This window comes from Larimichthys crocea, chromosome III, assembly GCF_000972845.2.
Source record: "Larimichthys crocea isolate SSNF chromosome III, L_crocea_2.0, whole genome shotgun sequence".
NCBI lineage: Eukaryota > Metazoa > Chordata > Actinopteri > Sciaenidae > Larimichthys > Larimichthys crocea.
This window is the reverse complement of record NC_040013.1, coordinates 6,180,677-6,207,706: the sequence shown is the minus strand read 5'-3', so window position 1 is coordinate 6,207,706 and position 27,030 is coordinate 6,180,677. Positions and strand designations below refer to the sequence as shown.

The following is a 27,030-nucleotide window of genomic DNA, read 5'->3' as shown; positions in this document are numbered from 1 at the left end:
AAATTAAAATGAAATGAGTAGGGGCGCTGGTTAGCTCAGTAGGTATGCCCTACTAAGTGTGCCCCATTTACAAAAGCTCAGTCCTTGCCACAGTCCGACCCAGCAGGAGGAAGCCGGAGTACCTGGAGAGAACCCACACAGACATGGTGAGAACATGCAAACTCCACACAGAAAACCCCTAGTCGAGGTTTGATCCAGGAACCTTCTTGCTGTGAGGCAACACTTCTAACCATTGCAGCTGCTGTTAGCTAATGTTAGCCCACTTTGTTAGCTGGGCTGCCCGGAGTGTTTGTACCACAAGCAATTTGGACCACTAGGAAGAAGAGGATATTTAGGTTCACGGCGTGTGGGAATGCTGATGGAGAGGTGAGCTGGGGACATAACGACAGAAGGGCAAAGACCGAAGAGGATGTTAATGGAGGAGGCTAAGAAGACAAAAGGAGAGAGTGACCAAGGACAAGAGTCAATCTGGGACTTTTAGTTGTTGGTGAGAGCTTCGCGACATAAAAGGCTGAAAGACAGACGCCGAGCTGAGCGTCTTGCTGTTGGACTAGTCAGTAATATTAGCTGCTGCTATGTCTGCTGTTGTTGACCTTGCTTGATGTTTGACTGTTAGCAAAGTTGTCGACTCACTAGTTTTTGATCATAATCAATATAATATAATCATAACAAATACATGTGTACAGCTGTCCATATTTGCCACAGTGGCATAACACTCTGAAACAGTTGGCGCTAAATCACAAAAATGACTTATTGCAGGTTGATTACGGAGCAAAAGAACATTAGACTTGTCTTCTGTCAAGAGTCAGTGAACAGTGGAAAAACATCTTGGAGGCCATTTGGTATGTTTTCCAAATATTGAATTAGCATTAATTTCTCCCTATTTTGAAATCTGAAATATTCGAATAGTTGAAATAGAGACTTACTCTTTTGTCCACCATGTCTCCGGACATCCTCATCAGGGTCACTGTGGGTCAATCCCGGCTGATATTGGGTGACAGTCGGGGTACACCCTGAACAAGCTGACACATAGAAATAAACCATTCACACTCGCATTTACACCTACAGGCAATTTAGATTCAGCAATTAACCTTACAAACCTCTTTGGTCTGTAGGATGGAGCTGGAGTACCCGGAGAGAACTTCACCTGGAGAGGGGACAACATGCAAAGTCACAGAAAGAATGTCACTGAACCACAGTGCATCTCTCATGTTCCCCACTGTGTATAGCTCAGAGTCATACCAACCCCGGGACATGACAAAAGATCGATGGTTGTATGAGTTTCACCACAGTCCTGCTAACATTTAAATAAAATAACACACCAGGATTTTCCATGCATATCATCAAAAAGAGAAGTCACAGAGTAAATGTTTGATCAGTGCCACACATGCAGGACAGGGGCATTCATTTTAGTGTTTTCTTTTGAAATCTGGGACCGGATGTCCCCTCCTCTCACCCCGGCTGTCTTGCCGCTGGTTCCTCAGCCTTAAAGGTGGTGCAAGGAGAGAGAGAGGGATGAGGCTCCTCACTGCGGATGACGCTATAGGATGGATTTATTTATTTATTTATTTATTTATTTGTGCTTTTATTGATGTGCCACTGCTTTTGCCTCTTAAACATCAACACCATGTGAGACACGTGCGTCATGAGTTGCCTCGCGCTCCTCTGCATCACATCTGCCAAACCTCTGGCTGCGGTTTCACCCCGCCAGGAGACATTGGCTCCTATTCTCCAGCAGCGCGAGCGCTTTGACGCTCATCACTGTTTCTGTCTGACTCCCCCATCCTCCTCCTCCTCCTCCTCCTCCCTCCTCCCCCCTCCCTTTCTCCATTTTCCTCCCCCTCCTTCCTATATGGAGGTGAGCGCGTTTGTTTGTGCTTGTACACGCTTGATTGTAGTTGGCTTTGAGGGATCAAGTCCCATCCCATTGTTCTTCTCCTCCACTGTAAGCCTCACTCGTTCTCTGTGGCGCGCGCGCGCACACACACACACGCTCGCGCGCTCAAAAAGCGCAATTAATCCACGCGCTTTCATCTCAAAGTCACACCTTGGCTGGCAGCGAAATGTGAATTTTGCAGCCAGCCCCGAAGCCTCCTTACTGCTCCTCTCACCATAAACACACTCCAGCAGACTCAGAGGCTTATATCCAGCACAAGGGCGTGCGTAATAACGCGCCTGCGCCCCTCTCTCCCTCCTATATTCCTCCTCCTCCTCCTCCTCATCTGTGTTGTGTCGCAGATGAGCTCAGCCGGTTGCCTTCTGGGAAAAACACCGGGGGGACCGACACCGGCAGTCCGGTAAGTGGCTGGGAGCGCTGCTGGTCTGCTTCTCAGCAGAGACTCTTAATGCTGCTCTGTTTAAGTCAAAGACACAGCACTCTACAGCACTCCTGTACTCTATAACCCGAGATAGTCTATCAGAACATATTATAGAGACTATATTCAATCTACTGTCTTAAATTGCAATTATATTTAGTTTTTCTCTATTGCATAAACATTCTGAAAACTCAAAGCTCATGTATAAAAGATAAAGACTCAGGCAAAGTTCCATTGTTTTCACTCAAATCTCAATTTTAAAATCACATTTCTGCAAAAAAACAAAAAACAAAACAAAAGCACTGAGCAGATTATGTTCACTTGGCCTTCAAAATGTCACACCCTGTCACGTCTCACCTGTTCAAATCCAATTGGGAAAACACTCCAATGACCTGTCAGACCACAAATGAGGCCTCAGGTGACCGCTACTGCGTCAAGGGAGTTAAATAAAGCAGCATGGAGAACAGAGAGGAGGAGGAGAAAAGGGGAAGAGGATGAGGACAAACTTTATTTTGAGCTCCAGCTGTTGCTAAATCAACGTTCAATCAAAGTTTATGTTCTGTTTTTTTTAGGAAGCTGCGCTGTGAGTTTAGAGACAGACAAATGTAACCTAGAGTATGGGTGCATTTTATTTCTTATGAATTAACTATTACACTTCATACTGTGTGTACAACAACACCGCAACATATTTATTGACAAAAAACCCTAGACTTAAAAAAAAAATACACCGATCAGCCAGAATATTATGACCACGTGCCTAATATTGTGTTTGCCACCAAAACAGCCCTGATCTGTCGAGGCATGGACTCTGTAGTATCTGGCAACAAGACATTAGCAGCAGATCCTTTAACACAAACCAAAGGAAACTTCTTTATGTCTATATTTTGCAGTGTAAAATTCCAGTCGGGCACAGATTTAAAAGCTGGTACATGAAGTAAACCTGAATGCAGCCTGTTGTGAGTTGGGACCTCCATGGATCAAACTTGTTTGTCCAGCACATCACACAGTTGCTGGATTTGATTGTAATCTAGGGAAGTTAGAGGCCAAGGTAGCACCTTATACTTGTTGTTGTGTTCCTCAAATCATTCCTTAACCATTTTTGATTTATCTGCATTTTCCTGCTGAAAGAAGCCACTGCTTTATCACTGTACACAGTCTGCAACAATAGGGTTTAGGTGGTATGTGTCAAAGAAACCTCCACACGAATGGCAGGACCCAAGGTTTTCCAGGAGAGCATCGCCCAATGCATCATACTGCTTGCTTCATACGGCAGTTTGTCTTCTTCCCATATTGCATCCTGGTGCCATGTGTTGCCCAGGTAGACACCTCGCCCATTTTTGCGGCTTCTAACATTCAGCTTTAATCCTTTTTTTTTTTAATGAGACAATCAGTGTTATTCACTTCACGTGCCAGTGGTCATAATGTTATGGCTGATTGCTGTAATACCTGTGTATCCTTTCGATGGAAATAATCAGACTTGAGAACATGGACATGATTTTGAGTGCACCGTTTCATGGTTTGTGGAGACAAAATGGTGATTTCTTCTTTACAGATTTGTGTTAAAATAAAAGAAAGAAAGAAAATGGAACAAGAATAAAATGTCCACAGTCATGCTCGCTGCTCTGTGAGGCTTTATGTACGCACAGTGGTGCTTTGAGCCAAATGCTAACATGGCATGTTATTTTTAACACGAAACAAAACAGCAGCTGATTAAATCAAATTAAGTCAGGGGATCAACAAAGTTATTACAGTTCTTCCCGAGGGGCGACATTAATGTCTGTACCAAATTTCATGGCAATTGTAGAGAGATTTCACTAAAGAGAAGTTGGAGGGATTCATCCTCTGGGGATCATAAATGTCTGTACAAACTTTTACAGAAATCCTTGAGATATTTCAGTCTGAACCAAAGACCGACCATTAGACACACTCTTAGCATGGCTAAAAATTCTAAAATGAACAAAAGTGAAATAAACATGTTTTAATAAAATGTTTTTATTTGCAATTATTTTCCTATTTCACCAGTATGACAGCATAAATATATTAATCTAATGCATGATAAATACAAAACTGTCATAATACACACAAACAAAGCCTAAAAACGCTCCTATTTTACATAAATCTACAGATATAGTGTATATAAAGCAATATAATCTACATAAATCATCCTCTGAAAAAACAAAATCGTCATTTTATTACAATCATGGAGCAGAAGCCTAGCTAGATCTCCTATTTTGTTTCGTTTTTATATTACAATCTTTATTTCCTTAAAGCAGTAGTTCCAATGGAACAGCTGCAGAGAGAGGGGGTCGTGGGAAAAAAAGCTATTTCTCTCATGTGACTCATAAGCACAGTAAGGGAATTATTAATTTCCCTATAATAATCATTTTTAGACTTAGACTCACAGGCGTGTGAGTGGGCAGCCCTGTCACCATCATCATTGTGCTTAATGAATCTTTCCCTAATAACATCATCCTGCTCTCTACAGGCCTCTCCATCACAAATCAGTGCAGGCTTTCTGTCAGTGTAAAACATTATTACAAGATAATCCAAAAATATGTGACATGTCTCTACATACATGTGGCTGGATTTGATCAAGCAGTAAGAGAAAATAAGGGTTTTGAGTCAGCACATTAATTGTCCATGCAGTAATGACTAAACACTAACCACTAGGGGGCCACAGTATAAAGATGAGCTGTGAGCCCCTCTGGACCAACTGTATGTGATTATTTAGTTTAAGCACATATTTATTTGGGAACATGCAATATGCAATAAGCAGAGAAGACAGATAAATAACCCAGATACCCACACTTTTTAGTATTGGGTATAGTATAGTATTGGGCTCTGGGCAGTTACCCATTTTGTCTGGTTGTGCATACACCTTTGCAAGCAAACCCTGGTAAAAGACCTAAATGAACAATGAATCATATAAGAGCCTAATTATATTAGGTAGAAATAATGCAGTTCTATTATTTGAAGTGAAGAAAAATCTTTGTTTTTCTGTTTTCATTCCATCAATAAATGTATAAAATTAAAGTTTAGCTTTTGAAAATGAAAAATGAAATATTGAAATACTTAAACAAATCGCCAGTAGCAGCAAAATATGTGCGTGTGCGTGTTTTAAATAAAGTCAAAAGAAAAGAAAAAAGAGGAAGAACGTTTCCTGGACTTAAATCATAATTACCACCACATGCAGCCAGGTCAGGGCTGTGTGGTTAACTTTGGCAATCTGTGTTTTCACACTTCAGCTCATATGTGGCACAGATGGAATTTTTTCCTAATAACGTTTCCTTAAAGTACTCCACCCTATCTAGAATTACACAAAGTTGAAATATTCTCTGGATTCAGGAAACTGTAGCACCCATCTGGCTGGTTAATTTTCCTTTTCACAAAGATGCCAGATATATATAAATGTTCCTTTACTCATAGAACCTTCTCCTTTTTTTTGGTTGTTGCTGTAGCAGCTCAGGATTTTATTTTCATAATAAATTGTGCAGGAGTTCTTTTAGAAAATCTGAATCATCAGATGTCTCTGTGTTGTGATTTTATTGCCACTTTGTCAAAGGGTCCAGTATTTGATTAAACCAATGGAAATATAGAAATATATGAATTAAATAAGAATTCTGGCACAAGTAAACTGGTTTTCTTTTGCTATGTGACATGTAGTGCTACTGGTAACTAGTCCCACAGGATCCAGTCATTGACCTCTAGCAACTCAGAAAGGGAGAGATCTCTTGAGGGATCCCCCAATGGTGGCAGCGAGGGTGGGGGCTGAGGAGGAGGTCCATCAAAGCTGCTGGAGGTAGTCTGAGACACATTAACAGGACTCGGGACGGTCAGCAGGGAAAGCAGAGGCGCAGGACTGGCCGCTACGTGTTGACTATAACTTGACTTTGAGGCAAAGGCAGAGGCAGGAGACAGCTCTGGATTGGCCTGAGGGAACGCTGAGAGGGACTGAAGAGCAGGATCTTGAAGAGTTGACCGTGAAAGAGAATGCAGTGGACTTGAAATGATTGGATTTTCTCCAATGTGACCTGGATGAAGCTGGGGTACGTTCATGGAACAACCATGTGCTACTAATCCTGCGGTCACTGCAGCTGAATGGGAGTAAGGAGGCACCACATTCGATGAGGCAGTTTTAAAAGAGGCTTGTTTCATTATTAAGGCATCCAGTGCACCAGGCTGAAGTGTAGAGAAAGCCTTCTCTGACACTGAAGAACGTTCCTGGTTAGCACCTTGACTCGATTGAGCTTTAGCTGCTGTGGTGAGGGAGCTGGAGGGTACAGGGTTTGAAACAAGGCTGGTGCAGACAGGCGTAACATTTGTCGGCCTTGATGCGATCAGAGTAGGAGGATCATCACTGAACAAGGAGTGAGGAGCCGGGATTGTAGTGAAAGAGGCGGAATAAGGAACAGTTACAGAGCTGGAGAATGCAAAGAGTTCAGAAGACGAGCTGATAGATGAGGTTAATGTTGTAGTTGTTGGGGCAGAGAGACCCATGCTGGAGGTAGAGCATGAAGGGGCAGCAGGTTGAGTCGTTCTTGGGGCCTGAGTAGGGACCCGAGGAGGGCTGGAGCTGCTCTGACACTTGGCTGAGGGTGAAACCGAAGGACAGATTGTTGAGCTGGAGTTGGGTGTGGAGTCTTGGAGGCAGCATAAAGGCTTGTGGCGATCCAAAGCTGTCATGTAGAGGTGCAGTTCTTTTTTCAACGAGGCAATCTCCTTGTGAAGGGCTGAATTTGACCGCTCCAGACCCTGGAGCTCCTAAGAAGAGCAGGGTAAAGGGAAAAAGGAAAGTAGTAGTGGGAAAGATAGAGACAGAGGGAGAGACAAACATAACAGGGTCAGAAATGTCAAGTTGAGTCAGGTATATCTTTATTATCCCTAAGCGGGCCACCTATCAGCTGTAAAAACTGATTAAAGACATACATCAAAAGACAAATAATCACATCCCACCCACATAATATCACTGCAGGCCTGACTAGTGCTGTAATCGAACACTACTACCAAGCAATGCTACTGACACACTCTGTAATAGAAAGCACAAAAGTCACAGACCGGATGGTGTCAGAATCTCGAAGGAGAACTGAAATATTGCTCTTACTGTAAGTGCCATTACTGCAAGTTCAGCACAAACGGAGTCTGTAGGTGGTGGAGAGCGAGTAATAAAAAGTGATTCCCTGCTCATCAATGATCAGTGTGTTAAATCTGTCCAGAAAACCTTAAAAAAATAACCCTAGAAAAGTCTAGATTTTAATTCTCCCGGTTTATCAATCAACTAAATTCAAGATTTGATTTATTTAATTATCTATTTTTAGTTCCAGTGTAGTCTGAAAACACTTGCGTAACAGTCGGTACACATTTCCATTAAACACAAAGGACTGCAAGTGCAGACTTGAATAGTGTCTTCGGCAAGATTTCTACTACAGCTCACAGCATCACGGTCAAAGGAGCACGGCTATGCAGTTGCCAGTCACATACCCTGACCCTTGAACTGACCATGAACTGCTGACAACAAGCTGAATTTTTCTGGCAGCGGTGCTTCTTCAAAACGAATATGAAGGCCACAGGGAGAGCAGAACAGAGAGAGAAAGTGAAAGTCTAGATAAGTCCAGTAAACATACGCTTATCAAATGGGTACAACACGTAGGATATGATGTAGGAGAACAATAAAGCAAACTGTAAGTATGTCAAAGAGAAACTCCTTCAAGTTTGGCTTTCGCAATATAACACATTTTATAGGTGTGTGAAAGTAGTAAATCACACACAATGATTTATTAAGATCATATCTGAACCTTTAACATTAATTGAGACACAAAACCACAACAAGATTATTAACACAACCGAAGAACAACTTATTTATTTAGCTGCACAGAAATCGGTTCAAAATAACATTTTAATAAAGTAATCGATAATCAATGAATGTCCACTTCAAGTGTATTTTTATACTTCCTAATTTTCAGAATTGCCTTTCTGCCTCTTGTGTAATCTTGTGTCTCAGCTAAGTGTGTTGCCAAAGAGCATCTCGTCACTGACTTTTCAGATAAGAGTTATTGAGTTTCTTACCAAGAATTAGATGAGGACATCGACACCTCACTCATGTCCTGACATGCTCTGAAGCTGAAGCCGGTTATCTTAGTTTAGCTCAGTTTAGCAGACTGGAAACAAGTAGTCTAGTTAAAAAAGTAACAAAATCCACCTCCAAAACACAAACACATTATATGTCTTGTTTATTTAATCCATTCAGAAGTAGAAACTGAGGTGGTTTTACAAGGAATTATGTGGATTATGTGTCAGACTATTTCTTGGCTGAGAGCAGTGACTACTGGCAACAAAGTTAATGAGCATATTTCTCAAAATGTCAAACTGTGCCGCAAAAATTATGACTGTATTTGCTTTTTATTAGTCAGATCCGTTTGGAGGGCTGCACTATAACGCTCCTTACACACCGTGTTTCCCCGTAAAGCTCTTGGATTCTCTCTTGGAGTCCAGAGATTCAAGTTGTTGTTTTTTTTTTCAGAAGGGTGACGGTATTCTCGGAAGAGACACACATGAATAGGTTTTCAGTGGTGCACATTGTGAAGTTTCAGAGTCAGAACACTGTTTGCTTCATTAAATCCTGTTTGACTGAAATCTGAATCAGTGCTCCAGAAAGTCCGTAACGTTTATGTGTGTCTCTTTGTTACGTAGCCTGTGGAATTTGTCCCTCTGGAAAAAAAAAAAAAGCACAGAGAGGCTCCCATGGAAACACAGAGGCAGGAGTGTGTGTGTGTGTGTGTGTGTGTGTGTAGTATAGAGGCAGGAAAGGGAGGGCCAATGGGGAGGGAAAACCAGAGGGAGTGAAAGCCCTTCTCCTAAAGCAGAGTATTTACAAGAAACAGCTACGAGCATGCTGACAGATTACACAAGACACGAACCACTGGTTACACAGAGTATGTTTGAGGGTGTGTTTGAGGGTGTGTGTGTGTGTGTGTGTGTGTGGAGGGGGAGTTTTAAGAGAGACAGAAAGTGACAGAATCACAGGGCAGTGTTGAGGCGAAGCAAAGGAGAGAAGAAGGTTGAATGTATCAAACCTCATGAAGCTCGTCTGCTCTCTCCGTTTGCTTTTTCCGGCTCTTCCTGGCAGCGTCTCTGTTCTTCTCTTGTCTCTTTGTCCCTCTCTTTTCCGTCTGTTGTCCCTCTCCTTCTCTCTCCTGTAACAGCAGACACACTCCTTTAGGTTTATTTACAGTGTACATCGACTCTGTGCATGAAGTGCATACTTCTCTCGGGCAGACATTTCGAACTTTTCCATATTGCATGATGCTTTGCGAGATGTCACAGTTCACAAGGTCATGAGACAAACCTATCACGTGAAATCACATGTACTCTCAATAAACATGGAAGTTGTCGTGTTGTAGCGCATGATTGTTACACTCAGAGCCTCCTGGGGCAAAGTCAAGTTGACCAGGCAACCTGATAAAGTTTAGATGTAGATGATGCTAAAACAAAAAACATGTTTGACTCTTGTTCCTTCATCAGATGGCCTCAGAATGGGACAGAAGGCATTACTTATTTTGTCTGTATTAAATCTTCCTCACAGTTACATTTCATCTACACTGTTGGCCATAAAGTTGGAATCATTTTGCTTTCAGATGCATCGCTCTTTTTATTCCTTTTTACACACATCGGGTTAATTGTTGTTTAATTTTCACTGTGATATGTTTGGAAGAGACTGATCAATAAAGTTTTGAGCAGATACACTTTATCTGTCAAGAATAAAATCACACTGTCACAATCATTTCATGAGAAGAGGTCGAAGAATTTTGTTACAACCTCATGGGCAACAGTGTAGATATCACCCTAATGTCGTCAAATACTGAAAGTCTATTCAAAGAGATTTTTTTGTTCTTTTGAAGAAATGAAATATAGATAAGATGCTTGCTGGCAGCAGGAACAGACACCAGAGCTGAAGCCAAGTAATAATTATTCCCAGACGTTATAACCGGTGACAGCTATTCTCACAACACCATGTGTTATAAGCTGGAAAGGAATAATTATGAAATACAACATATTCTATCTGTGTCAATTCAGACTGTTTAGACCATTTTAATATGGTTAATTATTCTATTTTAGGTATTTCTGGTGCAATTTTTGCCTTTTTTTAGATACTGTACAGTTCAGAGGTGACAAACAGGGAGTGACATCCCAGATGGAAACAGAACTGGAGGCTTTGTAATCACAGCATATGATATGTTAATAGAAAAATCCTGTAATATTACCAATAGTCCCATTATAGAGACTTCAACTGTATTTTAGGTGTTCGGTTGTGTGTTTTCATCAATATGTGAGTGATTTGATAAAAACAGAAGGCATTACAAGTTGCTTTGAAACAGAAAAACACAAGAAACACGTGGATCAGAGTGTAATAAAACATAAATAAATAACATTAAATGCAATAACTCATCATATGTGGGATATGTGATCCTTCGAGTACAAGAGTTACACTGTATTTTAGCAGTTTACCTCCTGAAATTACATAAAAACAAACACCTGTATCCATCAAGGGTGTTAATATGATGTGATTATAGTCTTTTAATTCATTAATTGATTGATGAATAAGGAGAACTTACCGATCCAGCGGTGTTGCTGTGGCTCTCCTCAGCTGACAGAGAGCTGGGGCTGTTGGGCTCGTACCCGGTGTCCATGAATAAAGGGGACATCTCTTCTCCCAGTAGCATCAGAAGCGGACTGGCTGTCTGACTGACCCACGGCAGGATGTACTTTCACCCAACCCGGATCATCCGTGCAGCGCTCCCGGTGCCATTCAAACTCTGAAGTTGGCGCACGACCAGCACAGCCTCTTGCGCAAACTCTGAATGACTCCGGATAACAGACAAAATACTGCAGGCAATGTGTGTGAAGTTTAATGTCTGGTGGTTGCTTGGTGACTTGTTGCGTTTGTGGCTGTTCATCCCGGAATGAGGCGATATGTCGGGGGTGTGTGACTGCTTTTGAGCGCAGGAGGTTTGGCATCAGGACACGATGATGCAACATGATGGTGCTTTCAGTTTCTCTTTCTTTTAAAATGACCCATTGCTAGGCAAGGGCTTGGTGCTGCGTTCACTTGCAGTATGTTAGTGTCAGGTTTCAAGTCTATATCGGAACAAAAAGCCGGTGATAAAAGTGGATTATTTTTTTTAAATGAACTCAATGAACAGGATAAATCCACCTCAAGTCTTCAGGCACATGTTCCCATTAGTGTCATACAGCTTCGTTGCCTTTCTGTGAATGTGTGCTCAACTACAGTATGAATGTGTTCGACAGCCATGAACGCATCGAGGTTGATGAATCGGAAAAGATGCTGTGGGACAGGAACAGGTCTAGCCTGAATGACCAATTTAAGAATGAAGTTGGACCTCCTACTGTGGGGGATTTTACAAGTAGTATCTTTGCCGGGAAATGAATGCCGAAGCCCCCAGACATGCCGAGGCCAGCAGCTTTTACCGGTTCTCGGCAGGAAATGATGTAACTGAAGGTGCTATTTGTACTTTGACTGTATGCATAGATTAATCTATCCATCTATAATCTCTCAGCAAAGAAGAAATCCTTAGATATCACATATTCATTAAGATGAGTTCTTAGTGTATCCAACAAATATATTACTGTAATAATATTTGCTGTTATTCATTCTTATTGATACATCTTTTTATATTTGCCATATTTATACTCTTATACTGTTTATATCTTTTAGATCTGCCATATTTTTATTAGATCTCTTTTTAACTTGTATATATTGTTTATGTTTTACATTTCATGTATATTCCTGATTCAATTCTCTGCATGTCCTGTATATATGGCAGCACTGACAATAAAGTTGACTTAACTTCTTAAGACACGATACACTTGATAAACGGTACTATATTTATTATTAATTATATATATTAGTATTATTTAACAATTTTGATAAAACATTTATATATATATTTTATAAAACTATTTATATAAAACATTTTTATAAAACAATGTATGTTCCCTTATATTCAATATTACATGTAAGGCGAACATATGAATGAATAAAAATGAATGAAAGTTGGAAAGTTTGGATTGTAGGAGGCGAACTTTCGTGAGAAAGGAAACATGATTTTTATGATTGTATCCGCTCATTAATTTTTTATCTCCAGCTTTCATTCTTCACATTTTTGGAAACAAGCTGCGTCAGACGCTCTCCACGTTTCTTAAATCAAATGTGTCATTCTCACAACAAACACACGAGGGCGGCAAACTCTACAAGCGCCTCTACGCCACACCTTAAAAAAACGCTCACTGACCAATCAGCCAGCTCCGAATATCTCCAACAACCAATCAACGTTCACGCCTTACCACACTGTCCAATGAACGGCTGCGTGGGGCGGGACTTATCCCTAAACAGCCGCTTCCTCGTTCGCAATGCTTGTCCTGGACGCTGAACATCTTTCATACAAATAAAACACATAATTAGTAAAAAAGCAGCGGATTTATAAACAACCGCAGCTGAGCGAGACACCGCGGCGATGGGTTTGTTGACCATTTTGAAGAAGATGAAGCAGAAGGAGCGGGAGATGAGGCTGCTAATGCTGTATCCTCTGTGTGAGCTTAGCTGTAAACATTAGCATCCATGTGCCGACGGTATTATTGTCATAACTGTGTCTGTGTTCATAACGAGGCAGCAGCGGGTAATATCCGGTTATTGTTATGTAGTTTGGGATAAGTGTTTAACACCTGTGCCGTTTGTTTCGCATACTTTGTGCTGTATCATGCTAACGTGCTAGCAGTGAGGCGTTGTTGCCTAACAACCAGGTGTTACCTAACAACCAGGTGTGAGCTTGTTCTTTAACCTGGCTCGTGCAGAGGTCTGGATAACGCGGGAAAAACGACCATCCTGAAGAAGTTTAACGGGGAAGACGTCAGCACCATCTCCCCGACACTGGGCTTCAACATCAAGACGGTGGAGCACAAAGGGTGAGGCCCCTGAAGCACAGCATGATGCATGGAAGAGATACTTTATTCATCCCTCAACGGATTATATACATGCATTTTTAACCCAGAACACACACACATGCAGCACAAGGGCTCATAGACATGCAATGTGGAGAGAGATGGTGGAGTTGATGGGCAGCGCTTGCTCAAAGGCACCTCGGCAGTGCCCAGGAGGTGGACTGGCACCTCTCCAGCTACCAGTCCACCTTCCATATTTTTGAACCGGCCACCCTCCGGTTCCCAAGCGAAGATCCCTATTATGGTCTGAGCTACTGCCGCATGATACACAACACACATTCAGTGATGGAGGGAGCAGAAGTACTAATACCACACTGTGGAAATACTCTAACACAAGTACAAGTCCTGCATTGTTAAAGGTGCAGTGTGTTGGATTTAGTTGCATGCAGTGACGCCACTGCATTGCGATCTCCTCACATCACTCTCGCCTCCCTAGTGTAAAGGAGAAACAGACACGAGTCAGTGTTTAGTTTGTCCGTTAGAAACATGGTGTTTCGACATGTCATTGTTATCAATATTATATTCCATGTCTGCCTAATTCTGAAATGCAGAGGTAAAAAATGCACAAAACGTGCTTTCAGAAAGCAGAAACATGGTCATGGTGCATTTTACTGCTGTAGTTCAAAGTCCAGCTTGTTTGAACTACTTAGCAACGCGTCATGGTTTATAAGATCACATTTGTGACATTACTGTCCTGCAACGTAAAAACGTGTTAACTGTGAAGTAGTTCAGAGTTAGAGCATTCAAATATTATTCAACGGTTCAGGATTTCAGGATTAATTTTAGAGATACATGGTTTTCAGGAAGGGTATGAGACATTGTAATCAGAGTTTAAACTGTACATTTGCCGGACAATGTCCTAATTAAGATAGTCCAGGCTCTCTTGGCTCTGATTGGCTGTTTCTGTTCAGACAGTGGACTCTTTGAAATGATATTAGGGGCACAAGGAGGAGCCACAGGAACCTGTCAGGATATACGTTTCAGTAAACATGAGCAAAAGTGAAGTTTTTACACACTGCAGCTTTAAGCACGTTCAGTACAGATTTCCTTCCTTCCTTTCACTGAACATGCTGACAAAGACTTCGCCATTCGGAAAGCGATACAATAATTCTCGGCTGGATTCCATATGGCTGCTTTAGATTCAGGTTCCTGATACACTGAGTCACACAGGTTACTGGGAAAATTGAATGTACAGCGCTTTCGACAAACTAGAATGTCTGCTTGGAAAAAGGAGTCTAGCGTCAACAATTTCAAAACTTTCAGTGCAATAACTTCTTTGAATTTGTCTTGCAAAAGATCCTCGTCCACTCAACGTGTAACTTATGAGTCATTGGCCCCACAGCCAGCTGAATCAGACTTTAGTACAAATGTCACATTCACAGGTTTCTCAGGCAGCGTTCACCTTGTAACAGTAATGTTAAATACCAACTCTTCTGTCTGTGTCTCTTCTAGGTTTAAGTTGAATATTTGGGATGTAGGAGGTCAGAAGTCTCTGCGCTCCTACTGGAAGAACTACTTTGAGAGCACAGATGGGCTGGTGTGGGTGGTGGACAGTGCAGACAGACTCCGACTGGACGACTGCAAGCAGGAGCTCAGTGCGCTGCTGCTGGAGGAGGTACACACACACACAGGGAAAAACATGTTGGGTTTAGAGTTGCATTGTACATCTTTTGTTTTGGTGCTGCATGCCAACCTTTTCTAACTCACACTTGTGTGTGTTCTCTCCTCTATGCAGAGGTTAGCTGGTGCAACACTGCTGGTGTTTGCCAACAAACAGGACTTACCAGGAGCCCTGTCAAAAGAAGCAATACGAGAGGTGAGAACTTCAGTGATCTGATTTAAATTCAGATTTATTCAGAAATTGGGACATCAAATTGTTCTTGCCGTTTCTCCTGCAGGCCCTGGCACTGGATAAGATCAAAAGTCATCACTGGTGTATCATCGGCTGCAGTGCAGTAACTGGAGAGAATTTGTTAACCGGAGTGGACTGGCTATTAGACGATATCGCTGCGAGGATCTTCACCACTGACTGAGTCGGAGCGTTATTGGACTAGCAAAAGTTGTTTCATCAGCTGCTGTGACATCTGTGCAGTCTGTACCCCCCCACTACAGGACTCTGACCTGGCTTTGAGATTTTTAGTTAAAGTTGATTTGATGTTAATGGCTCAATTAACCAGTATGAACTTGTTTACAGTATGCAATCTAATGACTGACAAACTTCCTTGTACTTTGTGGATTTGTCAGCTGATGTGCCTCACTAAAGATTTAATGTAAACCCTCAAACATGTTTCAGAGTTTGTGCTTAGTGCCAGCCATCAAAATTCAAGCCTCTCCTACCCAATGCTCTGAACTACAGCAAAGTTCAGACCAATTGCAGTGGATCTTAGACGCAATTAAAGTGACATTTGCCAATTTTATGTAAAACTCCAGACTTCAAGTTCTCTTGTGTTCTAAATTAAAGATATGAGTTTAGACTAAAGATGTTACATAGGATATCAGTGCATTCATTCTTGATCTTTGTGATCCTCAAAGTTCTTTTGTCAAACAGACATTGTACAAAGTAGAAGACTACAGAGTAAACTGTACAAAAGTCATTTTATTTGAAATAAGTCATTTTACATATGTAGACATGTGTCGATCTTTACAGCAGACAGTAATGTTGCAGCATCTGATGGCGCCCGTCTGGCCTGCAAAGGAAAAGCACATCTTAGAATTTTTGTGGCACTTTATTGTTAACGACAATGTTAAGTTATTGTTTTGATCAGAGGGGATACCAATCAGTCATGAATCTTCAGACTGGGGCGGTAATAAGAAACTCATCACGTCTATATAAGCTTTTAAAAATTGAGTTTTAGATCCTTACCAGACATCCTAAAGCAGCAGACAGTGGTGCAGCAGATCCAGCTGGACTCTACGAGACCAAACAGAAGACAGCTTTCAAAAATGTGTCAAACACGAGAGAGAAACTGAAGCCTTCAGGCTCAGATCAGAGGGGATACCAATCAGTCATGAATCTTCAGACTGGGGCGGTAATAAGAAACTCATCACTTCTACTTAAAGAATGTAAATGTGTATATTCTGAAAACGCATGTTTCAAATACTCACCGACATTGGCCAATAGTGAGCACGAGATCAAGACACTGATGACTTCATGCTGCCAGAGGAAAAAGGACAAAGTTCAACTGCACTGCTCATTTCTAAGAAAACATTTCTCAATGCAGTGAAAGACATCTGTACTTGTGGGATCAGAGGATACCAATCAGTCATGAATTCTCAGACTGGGGCGGTAATAAGAGACTCATCACTTCTGTTTAAAAATCAGCAAACACTACAAGGTACATACCTGCACTCAGGCTTCAGCAGTCCAATGACAAACTTCGTCCTCCCAGTTCAGCGTTGAACTAAAGATAAAAGAATTCAGTTAACCTGAGTGCTGATGCACAGAGTTACTTGCACAGGATGTAACACATGTTCTCAGTCATAGTTTCCATTCAGACTGTTGGTAGCCCCAACAAGTCATCCCCTTGTTGCCAGGGTAACGCCAGTGGGTCCACCTTTTCAGGTTCTGGCGTCAACACAAGGCGTAAGACGTGTGCGGGTGTCATCACAAAGGAAACTATGCAATGTGACTTTAGCGAACCACTTCTTAAAAATCTAGATGACACTTGAGCTTGGGTGTTTGTGCTGAACATGTTACAAAGTGACCGCCTGAAGGCCTAACTCACCTGGACCAACTCCTGCATCGCAGAGAAGATGGCACCGCCTTCCAAAATGGCTGATACCAGGGAACCTGCAACAGACGATACGGTCAGTTTGGAGCAAGAACAGTGAAACATTTCAGGCAGTCAACGTTTGACCGTCACTGATGTCAGATATTCCATTTCTCAACAGCAGTTCAGACGAACGAGATTCCAAATGTATCTCATCATTTTCAGCAGGTCTATGAACGCTAAGTGTTCAAGTACCGAAGTGAGTAAATGTCATCTTACCTTCAATGAGGATGCCTCAATCGTCCTGCTGATGCAGCCAGTGATTAATCTGTTGACAGAAGACAGTTCCTTTACTACACAGTCTACAGAAACACTTTAAACTCATGCTGTGTGAAGCGCAGTTGCTCAGTTGTTCGTGTCGTTTCACATAGTTTCAAAGTGAGCTAAGTATAATCATCATTGGAACTGCGTCACAAAAGGACACTTATGGTTTGCACTGTGACAAGTCTAAACTCACCATGTGACTTTAGTGGGGGTCTTCATTTTCAGGTATCCATCCTGAGGGCTCTGCAAGAGAAACAGACGCTTCAGCACAGTTCAACGACAACCATTTGTGTTACTAAGACTTTAATGTTTGATCAGGGCTTTGGTGACAAGCTGCCATGTGACATTAGTCGTCCAGATGTTTAATGGGTGTTACCCCATTTCATCCTTTCAAACAGTCAGAAACACCTTGCCTTTGACTCCAGTGTTTACTGGGACTAAATCTCATTGCTGGATATTTGTGCCAACACTTACAATAAGCTTCAGATGAGTCTGTTTAATTGTAGCGGAAATGTCTTATGATGGAATAATGGCAGGAAAGGCGTTTCTGACAAGCCTTTTAAAATAATTTACAAAGTAGTAGAGACTCACATTGTAAGACTTCCATGTTGCTTCCATCTTCAACTTCATGTCAGACTCTTGTCACCTTGGAAGACAAACACCAGAAAGTCAATCACATGTTTAAGAATTAACTGGTTTCTACCAATTCATCTCAGGGATGGGGGTCAGATTAAAGGCTGACATCACATGAATCAGACATATGCTTGTCAATTGTAATCATCATATATACACCCCCACTACTGAACACTCAATAAATCTGGTTTACTCACCTCAGCTGCTCTGAAGAGTGAGTGAAGTAGTGGAGGGCAGATCAACCTATAAAGAAAATACAAGTTTAGCCATAAACTGGTGGATCCATCAGGACTGTAGCGTTTTCATGGGCTGATCAGATTAAAGGCTGGCATCACAAGAATCAGGCATATGCTTGTCTTGTTTGAATTCATCAATTATGGCCCTTGAAATATATTTTAGTCTGAGTAGCTTTGCTTACCTGCCAAGAGACTTTATGCTTGAGCTTCATCTTGGACCGTCCTCGAACATCTGAGGGGAGAACAAAGTTTTGATTTACACAAGAGGGTTTTTATAAGCTGCCTTGATTAAGTACAGGTCCGGCTGTGTGGCAGTCTGACTGCAGAGTACAGCAACAAGATACAGTTGCGTTTTAGCTCGTGTGCAACTCAGAATCTGGTAAAGAAGTATCTTCAAGGCTGATTCAGTAAGAGAGAGTTCAGAGATCATCACTGTAGCACCGAGCCAATTAAAAGGCTGAGGTCAAATAACCAGAGACTAATGGGATATAATTAAGGTTTAATTACCTCATGGAGAGCACGCAGCCACACCCGCCTCACACCTGAAGGTCAACAGAAAAAAAACGCATGTCATGGTTATAAGAGCGACTTCAGACGTGCACGTTTACACGAGCTTCATGCTACTCAGCGTTTGAGAGATGAAGTTTTCCTCAAGACTTTTTCAGTGAGAGAGTTCAAAGATGACATCACTGTAGCATGAGGCTCCATGTTAAGTCATATCATTTACAGACTGCACCTTCAGTGTAATATAAGCATGCAACACTGCATAAAGAGAAAGTTACCTTCACAGCAGGTGGTTTCTGGATGTTTCTTCACCATCTAGAGAAGAAGGAGGATAATAAAGGGTTAGCATGCTGCAGCTGGGAGGTCAGTTTCCATGGCCGACCAACACGTGACCGCTCCTTGCAGCGTGTTCAGCAAAACTACTTCAAAGTGTCTCACGTCAGAATAATTAAGTACAATCACAGTCATTCAGTACAGGTCTGTGAAATTATCATCATTGAGAGACACTGCTAGATGCAACCCTGCACTCCAGCTCCACAAAGAGAAAGCTCATACAAGAGGTCATCTTGTGTTTTTTTTTATAAATACGACATGCAGCATTTACAAAACATGCTGTAGTTTACGTTAATAAGTGTATTCAGGTTAAATATGTGTGTTTAACTGTCGGATGGTTGAAGATTGAGGCCTGCTCTGCTCGATGCGGGACCAGATCACCGCATACAAGCTGCGGGCGAAAACGCTTCAACTTGTAAACAGGCTAAAAAAATAATGAACTACAAATGCGCTACATTGTTAAATAAATAGCACTACAGTGTTCCTTAATATCTAATAAACTTAAAAAGATGAAATTAGTCATGTGTAGCGAGCGTGGACTTACCTCGAGCAGACCAGAGAAGGAAGTGGACCGAGTGGCCGGGCTGTCGCTGTTTTATGTCCGCCTGAAGAGCTCCTCCCACCGGGCAAACTTTCAGCGGGAACACCGCCCTAACCTCTCCACGAGCTGCGTTCAGCTTTGAGATTTAACTTGTTGAATAATTAATAAATGCTTTCATGAAACTGTTCAAGATACAGGCTAAACTCGCTGTTTGCAGGACACGGACTTTAAAGTTACAGATGAATTTTGAAGAAAGTGTACAGGATGTGTTTTACTACGTCATTTCCGCTGACAAAATGTAGTTTTTCACATCCACGAGATGGCGGCAAAGATACTTAGAGAAAAAAAAACGTGGCTGGGGTTATTTGCTAATGATGCATAAAGGTACATTTGAATGTCATTAATATGAGGTATTTGGTGTAGACTCCCCTCTGTGCAGGGAGAGCAGACTCATTCTGTCACAGCTGATTTTGAATTATGGCACAATGCACATTTTTTTGCACACAGTTGCTGCACAGAGGGTTTATGTATATATTTCTATACATCTATCTGGAGTTTAATTTTATTATAGCAGCTTGTGAAGATGCCTGATGTCTTTAAACGACTTACAGGGAGCAATTTGGGGTTCTGTATCTTTCCCGAAGACACTTTGACATGCAGACTGTTTTTAAACGAAGGAACAGAAGACAAAAGAAGCTGGGCTACTTCAGCCCCAAGCTGTTATTGGAGATGCTGGGGATTGAACCCAGGACCTCATACATGCGAAGCATGCGCTCTACCACTGAGCTACATCCCCTCTGTCTATATAGATCAATACTACCAGATTTCAGAGGGACATTTTCTTCCCTATGATTTTAAAATGAATTGATTATAAACTGTGGAAATAAGTGTCATTACAAGTGACATTGTTGTAAATTGTATTTAGAGGATTTGTATAATTTCATCATGGACAACTATTTGTCTTCTGTTCCTTCAATTAGAACAGGAACTACATATTATCAAGCACCTTGTCTGTAATATCAGTGGAGTTAAAATTCACAGAGTCAATAAGGTGACATTTCATTACCATATGACATTAAAGTGACCAAGTTACACAGGGGAAGCTGTCCCCCTTTAGTCACAGCCCGAAAGGCAAGTTTATAGTTAATATTACATCTATAACACAGACATTTACACACAACTAACTAGAACCAGTTACCATAGAGCATTTCTTTCTTTGCTTTATATCATGTTTTATCCTTTGCCCTATACTTTATTTGATTTTTATTGCTCACACTCTTCTTGTGTTTGTTATGTGCTTTATCTTGAACTTTTTGTATTTTGGTTTTCACAGAATTGGGATTACTGGCAGAACATAAACTACCTTTAAGTTGTATCGAGACAAGAAGTAGTCTTAAAGGGTCAAAACTCTTTTAATCTAGAGGCCAAGCTGAAACATTTGGTTTGACCTTTCAGAACATGGTTGTGTCTTGGCAACGGTTGCTATGGTGTTCCTACATGATGACGTGATGTTGTGCCTTACATCTCATTCATTCTGATTCATCCATGTAACAATAGCCTATAGCCACTTAAAATCAAGACAGACAGATTTCTTTTATAGCTGTGTGTATTTATCCTGAAACTGCTCTGAACATGAAATGAAAAACACAACCGGTAGAATAAATTACGTCTTTATTTAAAGTGCTTCTTGTAATGGTTCACAGACGTCAGAAGCTTTGATTAGGATACAAAAAGATTTTAATAAAAATGAATATACATTTCTAGGCAGTCCTTATATACAACAGCAACAGCAATATTTCCCAGCTGTACAGTTTAGTCTGCAAAAATTACTGAGTGCACTTGAGGTAATATAAAAATTAAATACAGAGTGAATAACAGGAAATTACAGCAAGCCTATTGTAAACATAACATTTATCATTTTAACAAAGGTTAATTATTAATGCATTAAAAATCACATATTATATCTTCTTATCCTCGGTGGCATGTTGAAGTTACAGTTAGTTCTTAAATACTCTTTTGACCTGACAGTGCCAACGACCGATTGGTCACTGAAACTTCTCTTTACAGAACAAACATGATGTGCAGCTGCAATGATAACAATCAAAATACATACAGCGGTCCTATCACTGTGTTTAGTACTGATTTATAACCTCTCTCTCTCTCGGTCTCTCTCTCTCTCTCTCTCTCTCTCTCTCTCTCATGCATAAACATGCACACACTCTCCTGTCCTGTCCTTCAGGTTAAATAACCTTCACCAGAACACACAGCGAGAGATGAACTTTACCTCATGAGGAAGTCAAACACTGACAGACTGCACACACAGATTACAAAACTCTGTTGAAATGGGTTAACATTGGTAAAAAAGCTGCAATTTATCCACTAATATTACCAAATGTGCATGTGTGTGTTCATGGATCACAATCACAGCTTTGTCCTGATTACTGATTAGCCGCCCGACAGCAATAAATGGCACTGATTAACGTGCACGAAATGTGATTATCTCCAGACCTAAAGTCCACTAATCAGTCATCGCTTTACAGATGAAAATTTCCATCCCCTCCAGTTCCACATCAACACGAGAAGTTTCATAGTGTTAAACCAAAGGAGGCAAGTGTTCCAAGCTCTTAATAGTGGACCGGATGTCCGGAGCTAATATGTTAAGATGGTTTTACACCGCTGACTGAAATCTGACATTAGCAACATAGTAGGAGGGAAACCAGAGCAGCTGAACTCAGTCACATAAAGGCCAGTGCCATAGACGTCAATGTAAAATGAACTGCTTGGCCCCCCCCAGCTCATAAATATACAACTGAATACCTGAAGTCTGCGTGTAAATTAATGTGCACCATGATGAGACAAGGCAGTAAACTTTATGAGTAATTAAGACTCAGTAACTAACATAAATAATCAATGCCATGACATCATGTGGTTGTAAAAGTCTCCACTGATGTCATGGTGAATGTCACGATGTTTAGCATCATTAAGGGTTTCACTGAATCATCCATGGACTTCTACCTAAGCTCAGCCAACACCGAGCTGTGTTGCTGTTTCTTCTGCAGCGAAGGCGAGGATGATGTCACAGGCGTGAGCGTGACACTGTAGAGGTTGGTGATGAAGGCCTCCCAGCCGCGACGCAGGGCTCGGTCCAAGGCCTGATGGGAACAAGAGGGTACATGTTAGCAATCCATATACATGACATGAAATATCCCAAAATCTGTTTTTGCATATTTAGTTGTGACATGCTGCGTGACTGAAAGACTCTTCAGTTTACAGAAGCTGTTCAATATACAAATTGGCTGTGTCTGTTCCAGGAAAACTCCAGGAAATTAAAAACCTGTTTACAAAAAAAGTGTTGTACAGCTGCCCAGCTGTATAACTATCACAAAAGCTGTTTACTTCATGTCAATTATTGATTTAAACAGTCGAATAGCTGTGATATCAGTCAAAATGTGTATGTTGTATCATTAATCCAGTGCTTTCTAACCCTTTCTGACCCATGAGCCTTCAAAATAAAGCTCTGTCTACTTGTGACCTCTCAGCATATGTTGTATATTCCACTGGGCGGTTTTAATTCACAGATTGAAGAACCATATATATATAATTTGTTTTGTATTCGCCTAGCACTTATAGAGACTGAGCAGCAACAGGAGGCTCATGTTTCAACACAACATACAGATATCTAATGGACACTCGACCTTGCACATAAAACAGACCGTCCTCTATCTAACAGGAGGTCAGGCTCTGTTGTGATTGGCTGACAGCAGTGGAATGTTCTTATGGTGTGGGTTTAGCAGGCGGGTCAACGCTGCCATACTTCGTTCCACTGATCAAAGGACATGATAAAGGAGGCGCAGGAATGTCACCTCTGTGCATGTCTTTGAATGGAAGCAGAAAATCTTTCTGAACACGTGAATCAGGTTAAAGCACGCGCTGTGTGTTTACACACACCAACACACCAAGGCTGGTTTACAGCTAAAAGCCTGTTAGTGAAACATCTGTTCAAGTTTCGCTTTTTTCATGTCGTTAAACATGACGCAAAGGAAAAATCCTACCGGAGGTAGTTACCTAATGGGTTGGTGACATACACCGGTGGCTGCTGTACCTTGACCCTGGTGGCAGTCTATTATTAAGGTGATAGTTTCCATGGTGATTAATAGCCAGGGTGCAGTATGTGGAGGATGTTAAGAGAACTTTAGCCCTCTGTTCAACAAACTCTGAGGACTCTATTATATAACCCTGAGGGGCTTAAACTTTAACCAGGTGGGCTGAAGCTGAATATGGAATATATGTAAATGTGAGAAAGTTTTCTTTGATAGAAAGGCTCTAACTTTGTATCACTCTGTCTATCCTCTCTCACCTTGCGATAATTCTTCCTCTTTACCATCTTCATCCCCTCCTCTTGCTCCTTCTTCATCCTGCTCTCCTCCTCTCCCTCCTCATCTCTCCCCCTCTTCTTGTCTCTGATCAGGACCTGGTCGTCCGCATCCTCGCGGGCCGCAAAGTGAATGACCTTCTTCTCTTCCTCCAGCTTCTTCATTTTCTCCATCTCCACCTCGATCATCACCTTAGTACCCTCCAGGACGTCGGGCTCAACTGGAGTCTCTGTGCCCACGCTGGGCCTCTCATCTCGGGCTGCGTCCCCCTCGGCTCTCCCCTCCTTTTGCTTCCTCCTGGAGCTTCTCCTCCACCTGCTGCTGCGCCGACTGGGTTTCCTCTGGAGGAGAGTCTCGACGTCGTCTTCCATCATCCCTTCATTGAAGCCAAACACCTCGGCTTCTTCCTTCTCATCCGCCGCTGAAACATGCACCACACTCAGGCTCAGGTTGCTCACAACTCCCTCTTCTCTGTTGCTGTCCTCCACCTCTTTTCCCATCACCTCCTCCACATCTCCGGTGACCTCAGGCTCATCAAGGCGACCGTAGAAGCCATTGGATTTATCCAGGAACTTTGGGGCCCGGACGGAGCTCCGCACAGAGCTTTTCCTGGAGTTCTTGCCAATTGCCATCTTTCTTTCACTTCTTATTTCTTCTTCTACACTCTTTTCGTCTTCTGAGCTTCACAACTTCTTTTTTTATGTTGGCCCTGAAAGATAGGGGCCAAAGGAGATTACAGATTAATGGTGTTATATAACCCAACCAAATAAAATGCAATAGTAGTTCTGTTTTGGACTTGACTGTGCATGTGTGTAATGCTGCATATCAGTCAGGGTTATCAGTGTTGTGATGATAACTGAATGTCAAAGTTAAAGACACAATGTCCTTTGAACTGCAGACGAACATGGACACCTGGACTCAGACTTTGACATTGATTTAACCAGTTGGATGCTGTACCGCAGCCAAAACCAGTGACATCATATCGATTATCACTCACTGCCAAAGTCAGCTGAACTGTTGACTCGTTCTCAGTAATGTCAAACAGTTGTAGGATCAAATGCACCAATTTTGACATGACAGAAAAAGGGTATCATGTGTTATAGCAGGTTATTTTCCATCAGCCATTAAGGGCAAAACAGCTTCTGTGAGTGATTTGGTTGTCGCCACAGGTGAAAAATGCGAGAGCAGCGTAGTTTAAATTAGTGACAGCTAACCTTTAAATCATTCTCAGTCCAACCTTACATAAGAAACAAGTGCGCACAAACACTGCTCTACTCGAGTGCACTTTTGATCTTTCCTGTCAGCATCTACAAACTATCTTTTTTTATTTTTTTAACAAAAACTATGGCACCTCTTTTAAAGAAAAACACTGTAGACAGTTCATACTTAAGAGAAAGAGTCTCATAATCAACATATTTAACTCTCGGAAAGAGTTCTTGGTAGTATTATTTATAATGTTTAATTAGTCATAGGCTTTGACGTTTACATTTCATTGAGCAATAGCGCCTATAGATTAAAATTTTTCATAGACTTTTACAGGACCTCTGTATCTGAGTGAATAAAATCCAAATTTGTTTCAACAATGGTGAATAAATACAAAAACTACATTTAAATACATTCTTTCTATCCTAATCTGTGCTAAGCGAGTACAGTTATGTCACATGTATCATCTCACATGATCTGTCACATCACAGATTTCAAACTAAAGATAGAGAAACACGTTATTGAACACGAGTTTAAAATAAAAGAGGAAACAGAGGGTGAGCGTGACAAGGAAGCAGACAAGACAAAAAAAAGGCAAGAAGTCATTCAAATTTAATGGCACAGTGTTGGACGTGTAAACAAATGATTAACAGAGCAGGCAAACTGAAAATCAATTTAACAGGAGTGAAAGAATGAGAAGAATAAATTTAACATCCTGTCATTTATTGTAAGAAGAAACAACTTCTGTCTTTACATCAAATAAGTTATGGACACATGATAATCTTAAAAAATGTCATGTGTAACAATAATCAAAATACATAAAGTTTGAGATAAGAAAGAGTTGGAGGTCTTACCTGTTTTCTTTCTTTCCTTCTGTGTGTGTGAGAGAGCAGCAGTGAGATATGTCTCTCTTGTGTGTGTGAGTTTGAGTGAATGACTGAGAGCTCGGAGCTCAGTATACTCCCCTAACACACCACGTCACACACCCACCCTGCCCGAACCTGCACTTCTGTCGTCACCAGAGTAAATACACACATGCAAAAAAAAATTAAAAAAAAGGCCCCACACACATACACAGCAAAGCACTCTCGCTCTCAAGGACTCTTTGTCTCTCTCCCTGACTCTTTCTTCTTAACCACACACACACACACACACCTTCGTTACATCCTTAAACACACACTGACTTATAGATAAAGTTGTGATTTAGATGTATGACACACAGGGACAAAAATGCCTCCACCCACAGCCAAAAACTAGTTCAGCAAACACCCTATCTGATATCAGCGTCTATCAGTCATTAACCATGAACATCCTCAGCTGTCATAAGGCTGAACGTTCAACCATCCTCAACATACAATCCAACACATAACACACAGGGATGATGGCAATTCATGAATGTATTCAAGACAATGTGACAGTAACTGTAAGGTGTACCCAAAGTCCTTTATTGTGTGAGGACGTTTTATATTTAGATGTGGCACTTTTCCAGCTGTAGCTCTATACACACACACACACACACACACACACACACACACACACACACACACAGTCATGCATCTCTCCCCTTTATGGGAGTTAAAGGAGGAGAACGTCAGCTGATTTTACTGCAGATCTCCTAAGTACCTGCAAAACTAACGACACCAGCCTCAGCTGTACTGTGCATGCTGACATGATAAAACTAAGATGGTGAACAGGAAAACGTATTAGTCGTACAGTATAACATGTTTAAAGTCTCTGTAGTCACAGCTCTTTAAAAAACAAATGAAAGGGGCCAAGATGTTTCTGTTACAGTGTCATATCACAACACAAATACACGTTTGCCCATTGTGCAACAAACATCTCATG

The 27,030-nt window shown here is 41.4% G+C and overlaps 3 protein-coding genes, 1 long non-coding RNA gene and 8 other non-coding genes across 13 annotated transcripts; 1 reads left to right on the top strand and 11 right to left on the bottom strand.

The window, feature by feature from the left end:
* Positions 1 to 4,289: 4,289 nt before the first annotated feature.
* batf2 (basic leucine zipper ATF-like transcription factor 2) lies at positions 4,290 to 11,303 on the bottom strand. 2 transcript variants are annotated; one of them, XM_010729693.3, is made up of 3 exons: positions 10,925 to 11,297; positions 9,386 to 9,505; positions 4,290 to 7,076 (listed from the first exon to the last, which is right to left on the bottom strand). In XM_010729693.3, the coding sequence occupies exons 1-3, from the start codon at positions 11,030 to 11,032 to the stop codon at positions 5,991 to 5,993; spliced, it is 1,314 nt and encodes a 437-aa protein (XP_010727995.3). In that variant the 5' UTR covers positions 11,033 to 11,297; the 3' UTR covers positions 4,290 to 5,990. The 2 variants fall into 2 exon arrangements, with proteins under 2 accessions (XP_010727995.3, XP_027133578.1); XM_027277777.1 differs by lacking the exon at positions 4,290 to 7,076 and adding an exon at positions 7,083 to 7,856 and having other exon boundaries at positions 10,925 to 11,303.
* Positions 11,304 to 12,687: 1,384 nt separating this feature from the next.
* Positions 12,688 to 15,611, top strand: arl2 (ADP-ribosylation factor-like 2). Its single transcript, XM_019255612.2, has 5 exons — positions 12,688 to 12,909; positions 13,182 to 13,292; positions 14,781 to 14,943; positions 15,064 to 15,144; positions 15,227 to 15,611. The coding sequence occupies exons 1-5, from the start codon at positions 12,845 to 12,847 to the stop codon at positions 15,359 to 15,361; spliced, it is 555 nt and encodes a 184-aa protein (XP_019111157.1). The 5' UTR covers positions 12,688 to 12,844; the 3' UTR covers positions 15,362 to 15,611.
* Positions 15,612 to 15,904: 293 nt separating this feature from the next.
* Positions 15,905 to 19,738, bottom strand: LOC104918084 (uncharacterized). The gene is made up of 13 exons (XR_002041655.2): positions 19,613 to 19,738; positions 19,014 to 19,050; positions 18,739 to 18,773; positions 18,414 to 18,463; positions 18,193 to 18,238; positions 17,954 to 18,008; positions 17,556 to 17,605; positions 17,318 to 17,366; positions 17,054 to 17,118; positions 16,672 to 16,729; positions 16,434 to 16,482; positions 16,192 to 16,239; positions 15,905 to 16,015 (listed from the first exon to the last, which is right to left on the bottom strand). It is a non-coding gene; the product is annotated as an uncharacterized LOC104918084 (long non-coding RNA).
* LOC113745726 (small nucleolar RNA SNORD31) lies at positions 16,084 to 16,158 on the bottom strand. Its single transcript, XR_003462355.1, has one exon. It is a non-coding gene; the product is annotated as a small nucleolar RNA SNORD31 (small nucleolar RNA).
* LOC113745724 (small nucleolar RNA SNORD31) lies at positions 16,309 to 16,383 on the bottom strand. The gene has a single exon (XR_003462352.1). It is a non-coding gene; the product is annotated as a small nucleolar RNA SNORD31 (small nucleolar RNA).
* LOC113745725 (small nucleolar RNA SNORD31) lies at positions 16,568 to 16,639 on the bottom strand. Its single transcript, XR_003462353.1, has one exon. It is a non-coding gene; the product is annotated as a small nucleolar RNA SNORD31 (small nucleolar RNA).
* Positions 16,815 to 16,941, bottom strand: LOC113745727 (small nucleolar RNA SNORD22). Its single transcript, XR_003462356.1, has one exon. It is a non-coding gene; the product is annotated as a small nucleolar RNA SNORD22 (small nucleolar RNA).
* On the bottom strand, positions 17,192 to 17,261 carry LOC113745723 (small nucleolar RNA SNORD30). Its single transcript, XR_003462351.1, has one exon. It is a non-coding gene; the product is annotated as a small nucleolar RNA SNORD30 (small nucleolar RNA).
* Positions 17,439 to 17,503, bottom strand: LOC113745721 (small nucleolar RNA SNORD29). Its single transcript, XR_003462349.1, has one exon. It is a non-coding gene; the product is annotated as a small nucleolar RNA SNORD29 (small nucleolar RNA).
* LOC113745722 (small nucleolar RNA SNORD26) lies at positions 18,596 to 18,669 on the bottom strand. Its single transcript, XR_003462350.1, has one exon. It is a non-coding gene; the product is annotated as a small nucleolar RNA SNORD26 (small nucleolar RNA).
* A 595-nt stretch (positions 19,739 to 20,333) lies between the features above and the next one.
* trnaa-cgc (transfer RNA alanine (anticodon CGC)) lies at positions 20,334 to 20,405 on the bottom strand. Its single transcript has one exon. It is a non-coding gene; the product is annotated as a tRNA-Ala (tRNA).
* An 858-nt stretch (positions 20,406 to 21,263) lies between these two features.
* Positions 21,264 to 26,112, bottom strand: LOC104918098 (uncharacterized). The gene is made up of 3 exons (XM_010729730.3): positions 26,040 to 26,112; positions 23,967 to 24,691; positions 21,264 to 22,761 (listed from the first exon to the last, which is right to left on the bottom strand). The coding sequence occupies exons 2-3, from the start codon at positions 24,612 to 24,614 to the stop codon at positions 22,621 to 22,623; spliced, it is 789 nt and encodes a 262-aa protein (XP_010728032.3). The 5' UTR covers positions 24,615 to 24,691; positions 26,040 to 26,112; the 3' UTR covers positions 21,264 to 22,620.
* Between the last annotated feature and the right edge of the window lie 918 nt (positions 26,113 to 27,030).

Bases quoted from the DNA above. Each gene is read 5' to 3' on its own strand.
- batf2 (XM_010729693.3), bottom strand. From the start codon at position 11,032: ATGCTACTGGGAGAAGAGATGTCCCCTTTATTCATGGACACCGGGTAC. The intron at 9,506-10,924 runs GTAAGTTCTCCT...CTGCTGTTACAG, and splicing joins ACAGCAACACCGCTGGATCG to GAGAGAGAAGGAGAGGGACA. The intron at 7,077-9,385 runs GTTTGATACATT...TGCTCTTCTTAG, and splicing joins GAGCAGACGAGCTTCATGAG to GAGCTCCAGGGTCTGGAGCG.
- arl2 (XM_019255612.2), top strand. From the start codon at position 12,845: ATGGGTTTGTTGACCATTTTGAAGAAGATGAAGCAGAAGGAGCGGGAG. The intron at 14,944-15,063 runs GTACACACACAC...TCCTCTATGCAG, and splicing joins GTGCGCTGCTGCTGGAGGAG to AGGTTAGCTGGTGCAACACT. The intron at 15,145-15,226 runs GTGAGAACTTCA...TTTCTCCTGCAG, and splicing joins CAAAAGAAGCAATACGAGAG to GCCCTGGCACTGGATAAGAT.
- LOC104918098 (XM_010729730.3), bottom strand. From the start codon at position 24,614: ATGGCAATTGGCAAGAACTCCAGGAAAAGCTCTGTGCGGAGCTCCGTC. The intron at 22,762-23,966 runs GTGAGAGAGGAT...TGTTCCCATCAG, and splicing joins AGAGGAAGAATTATCGCAAG to GCCTTGGACCGAGCCCTGCG.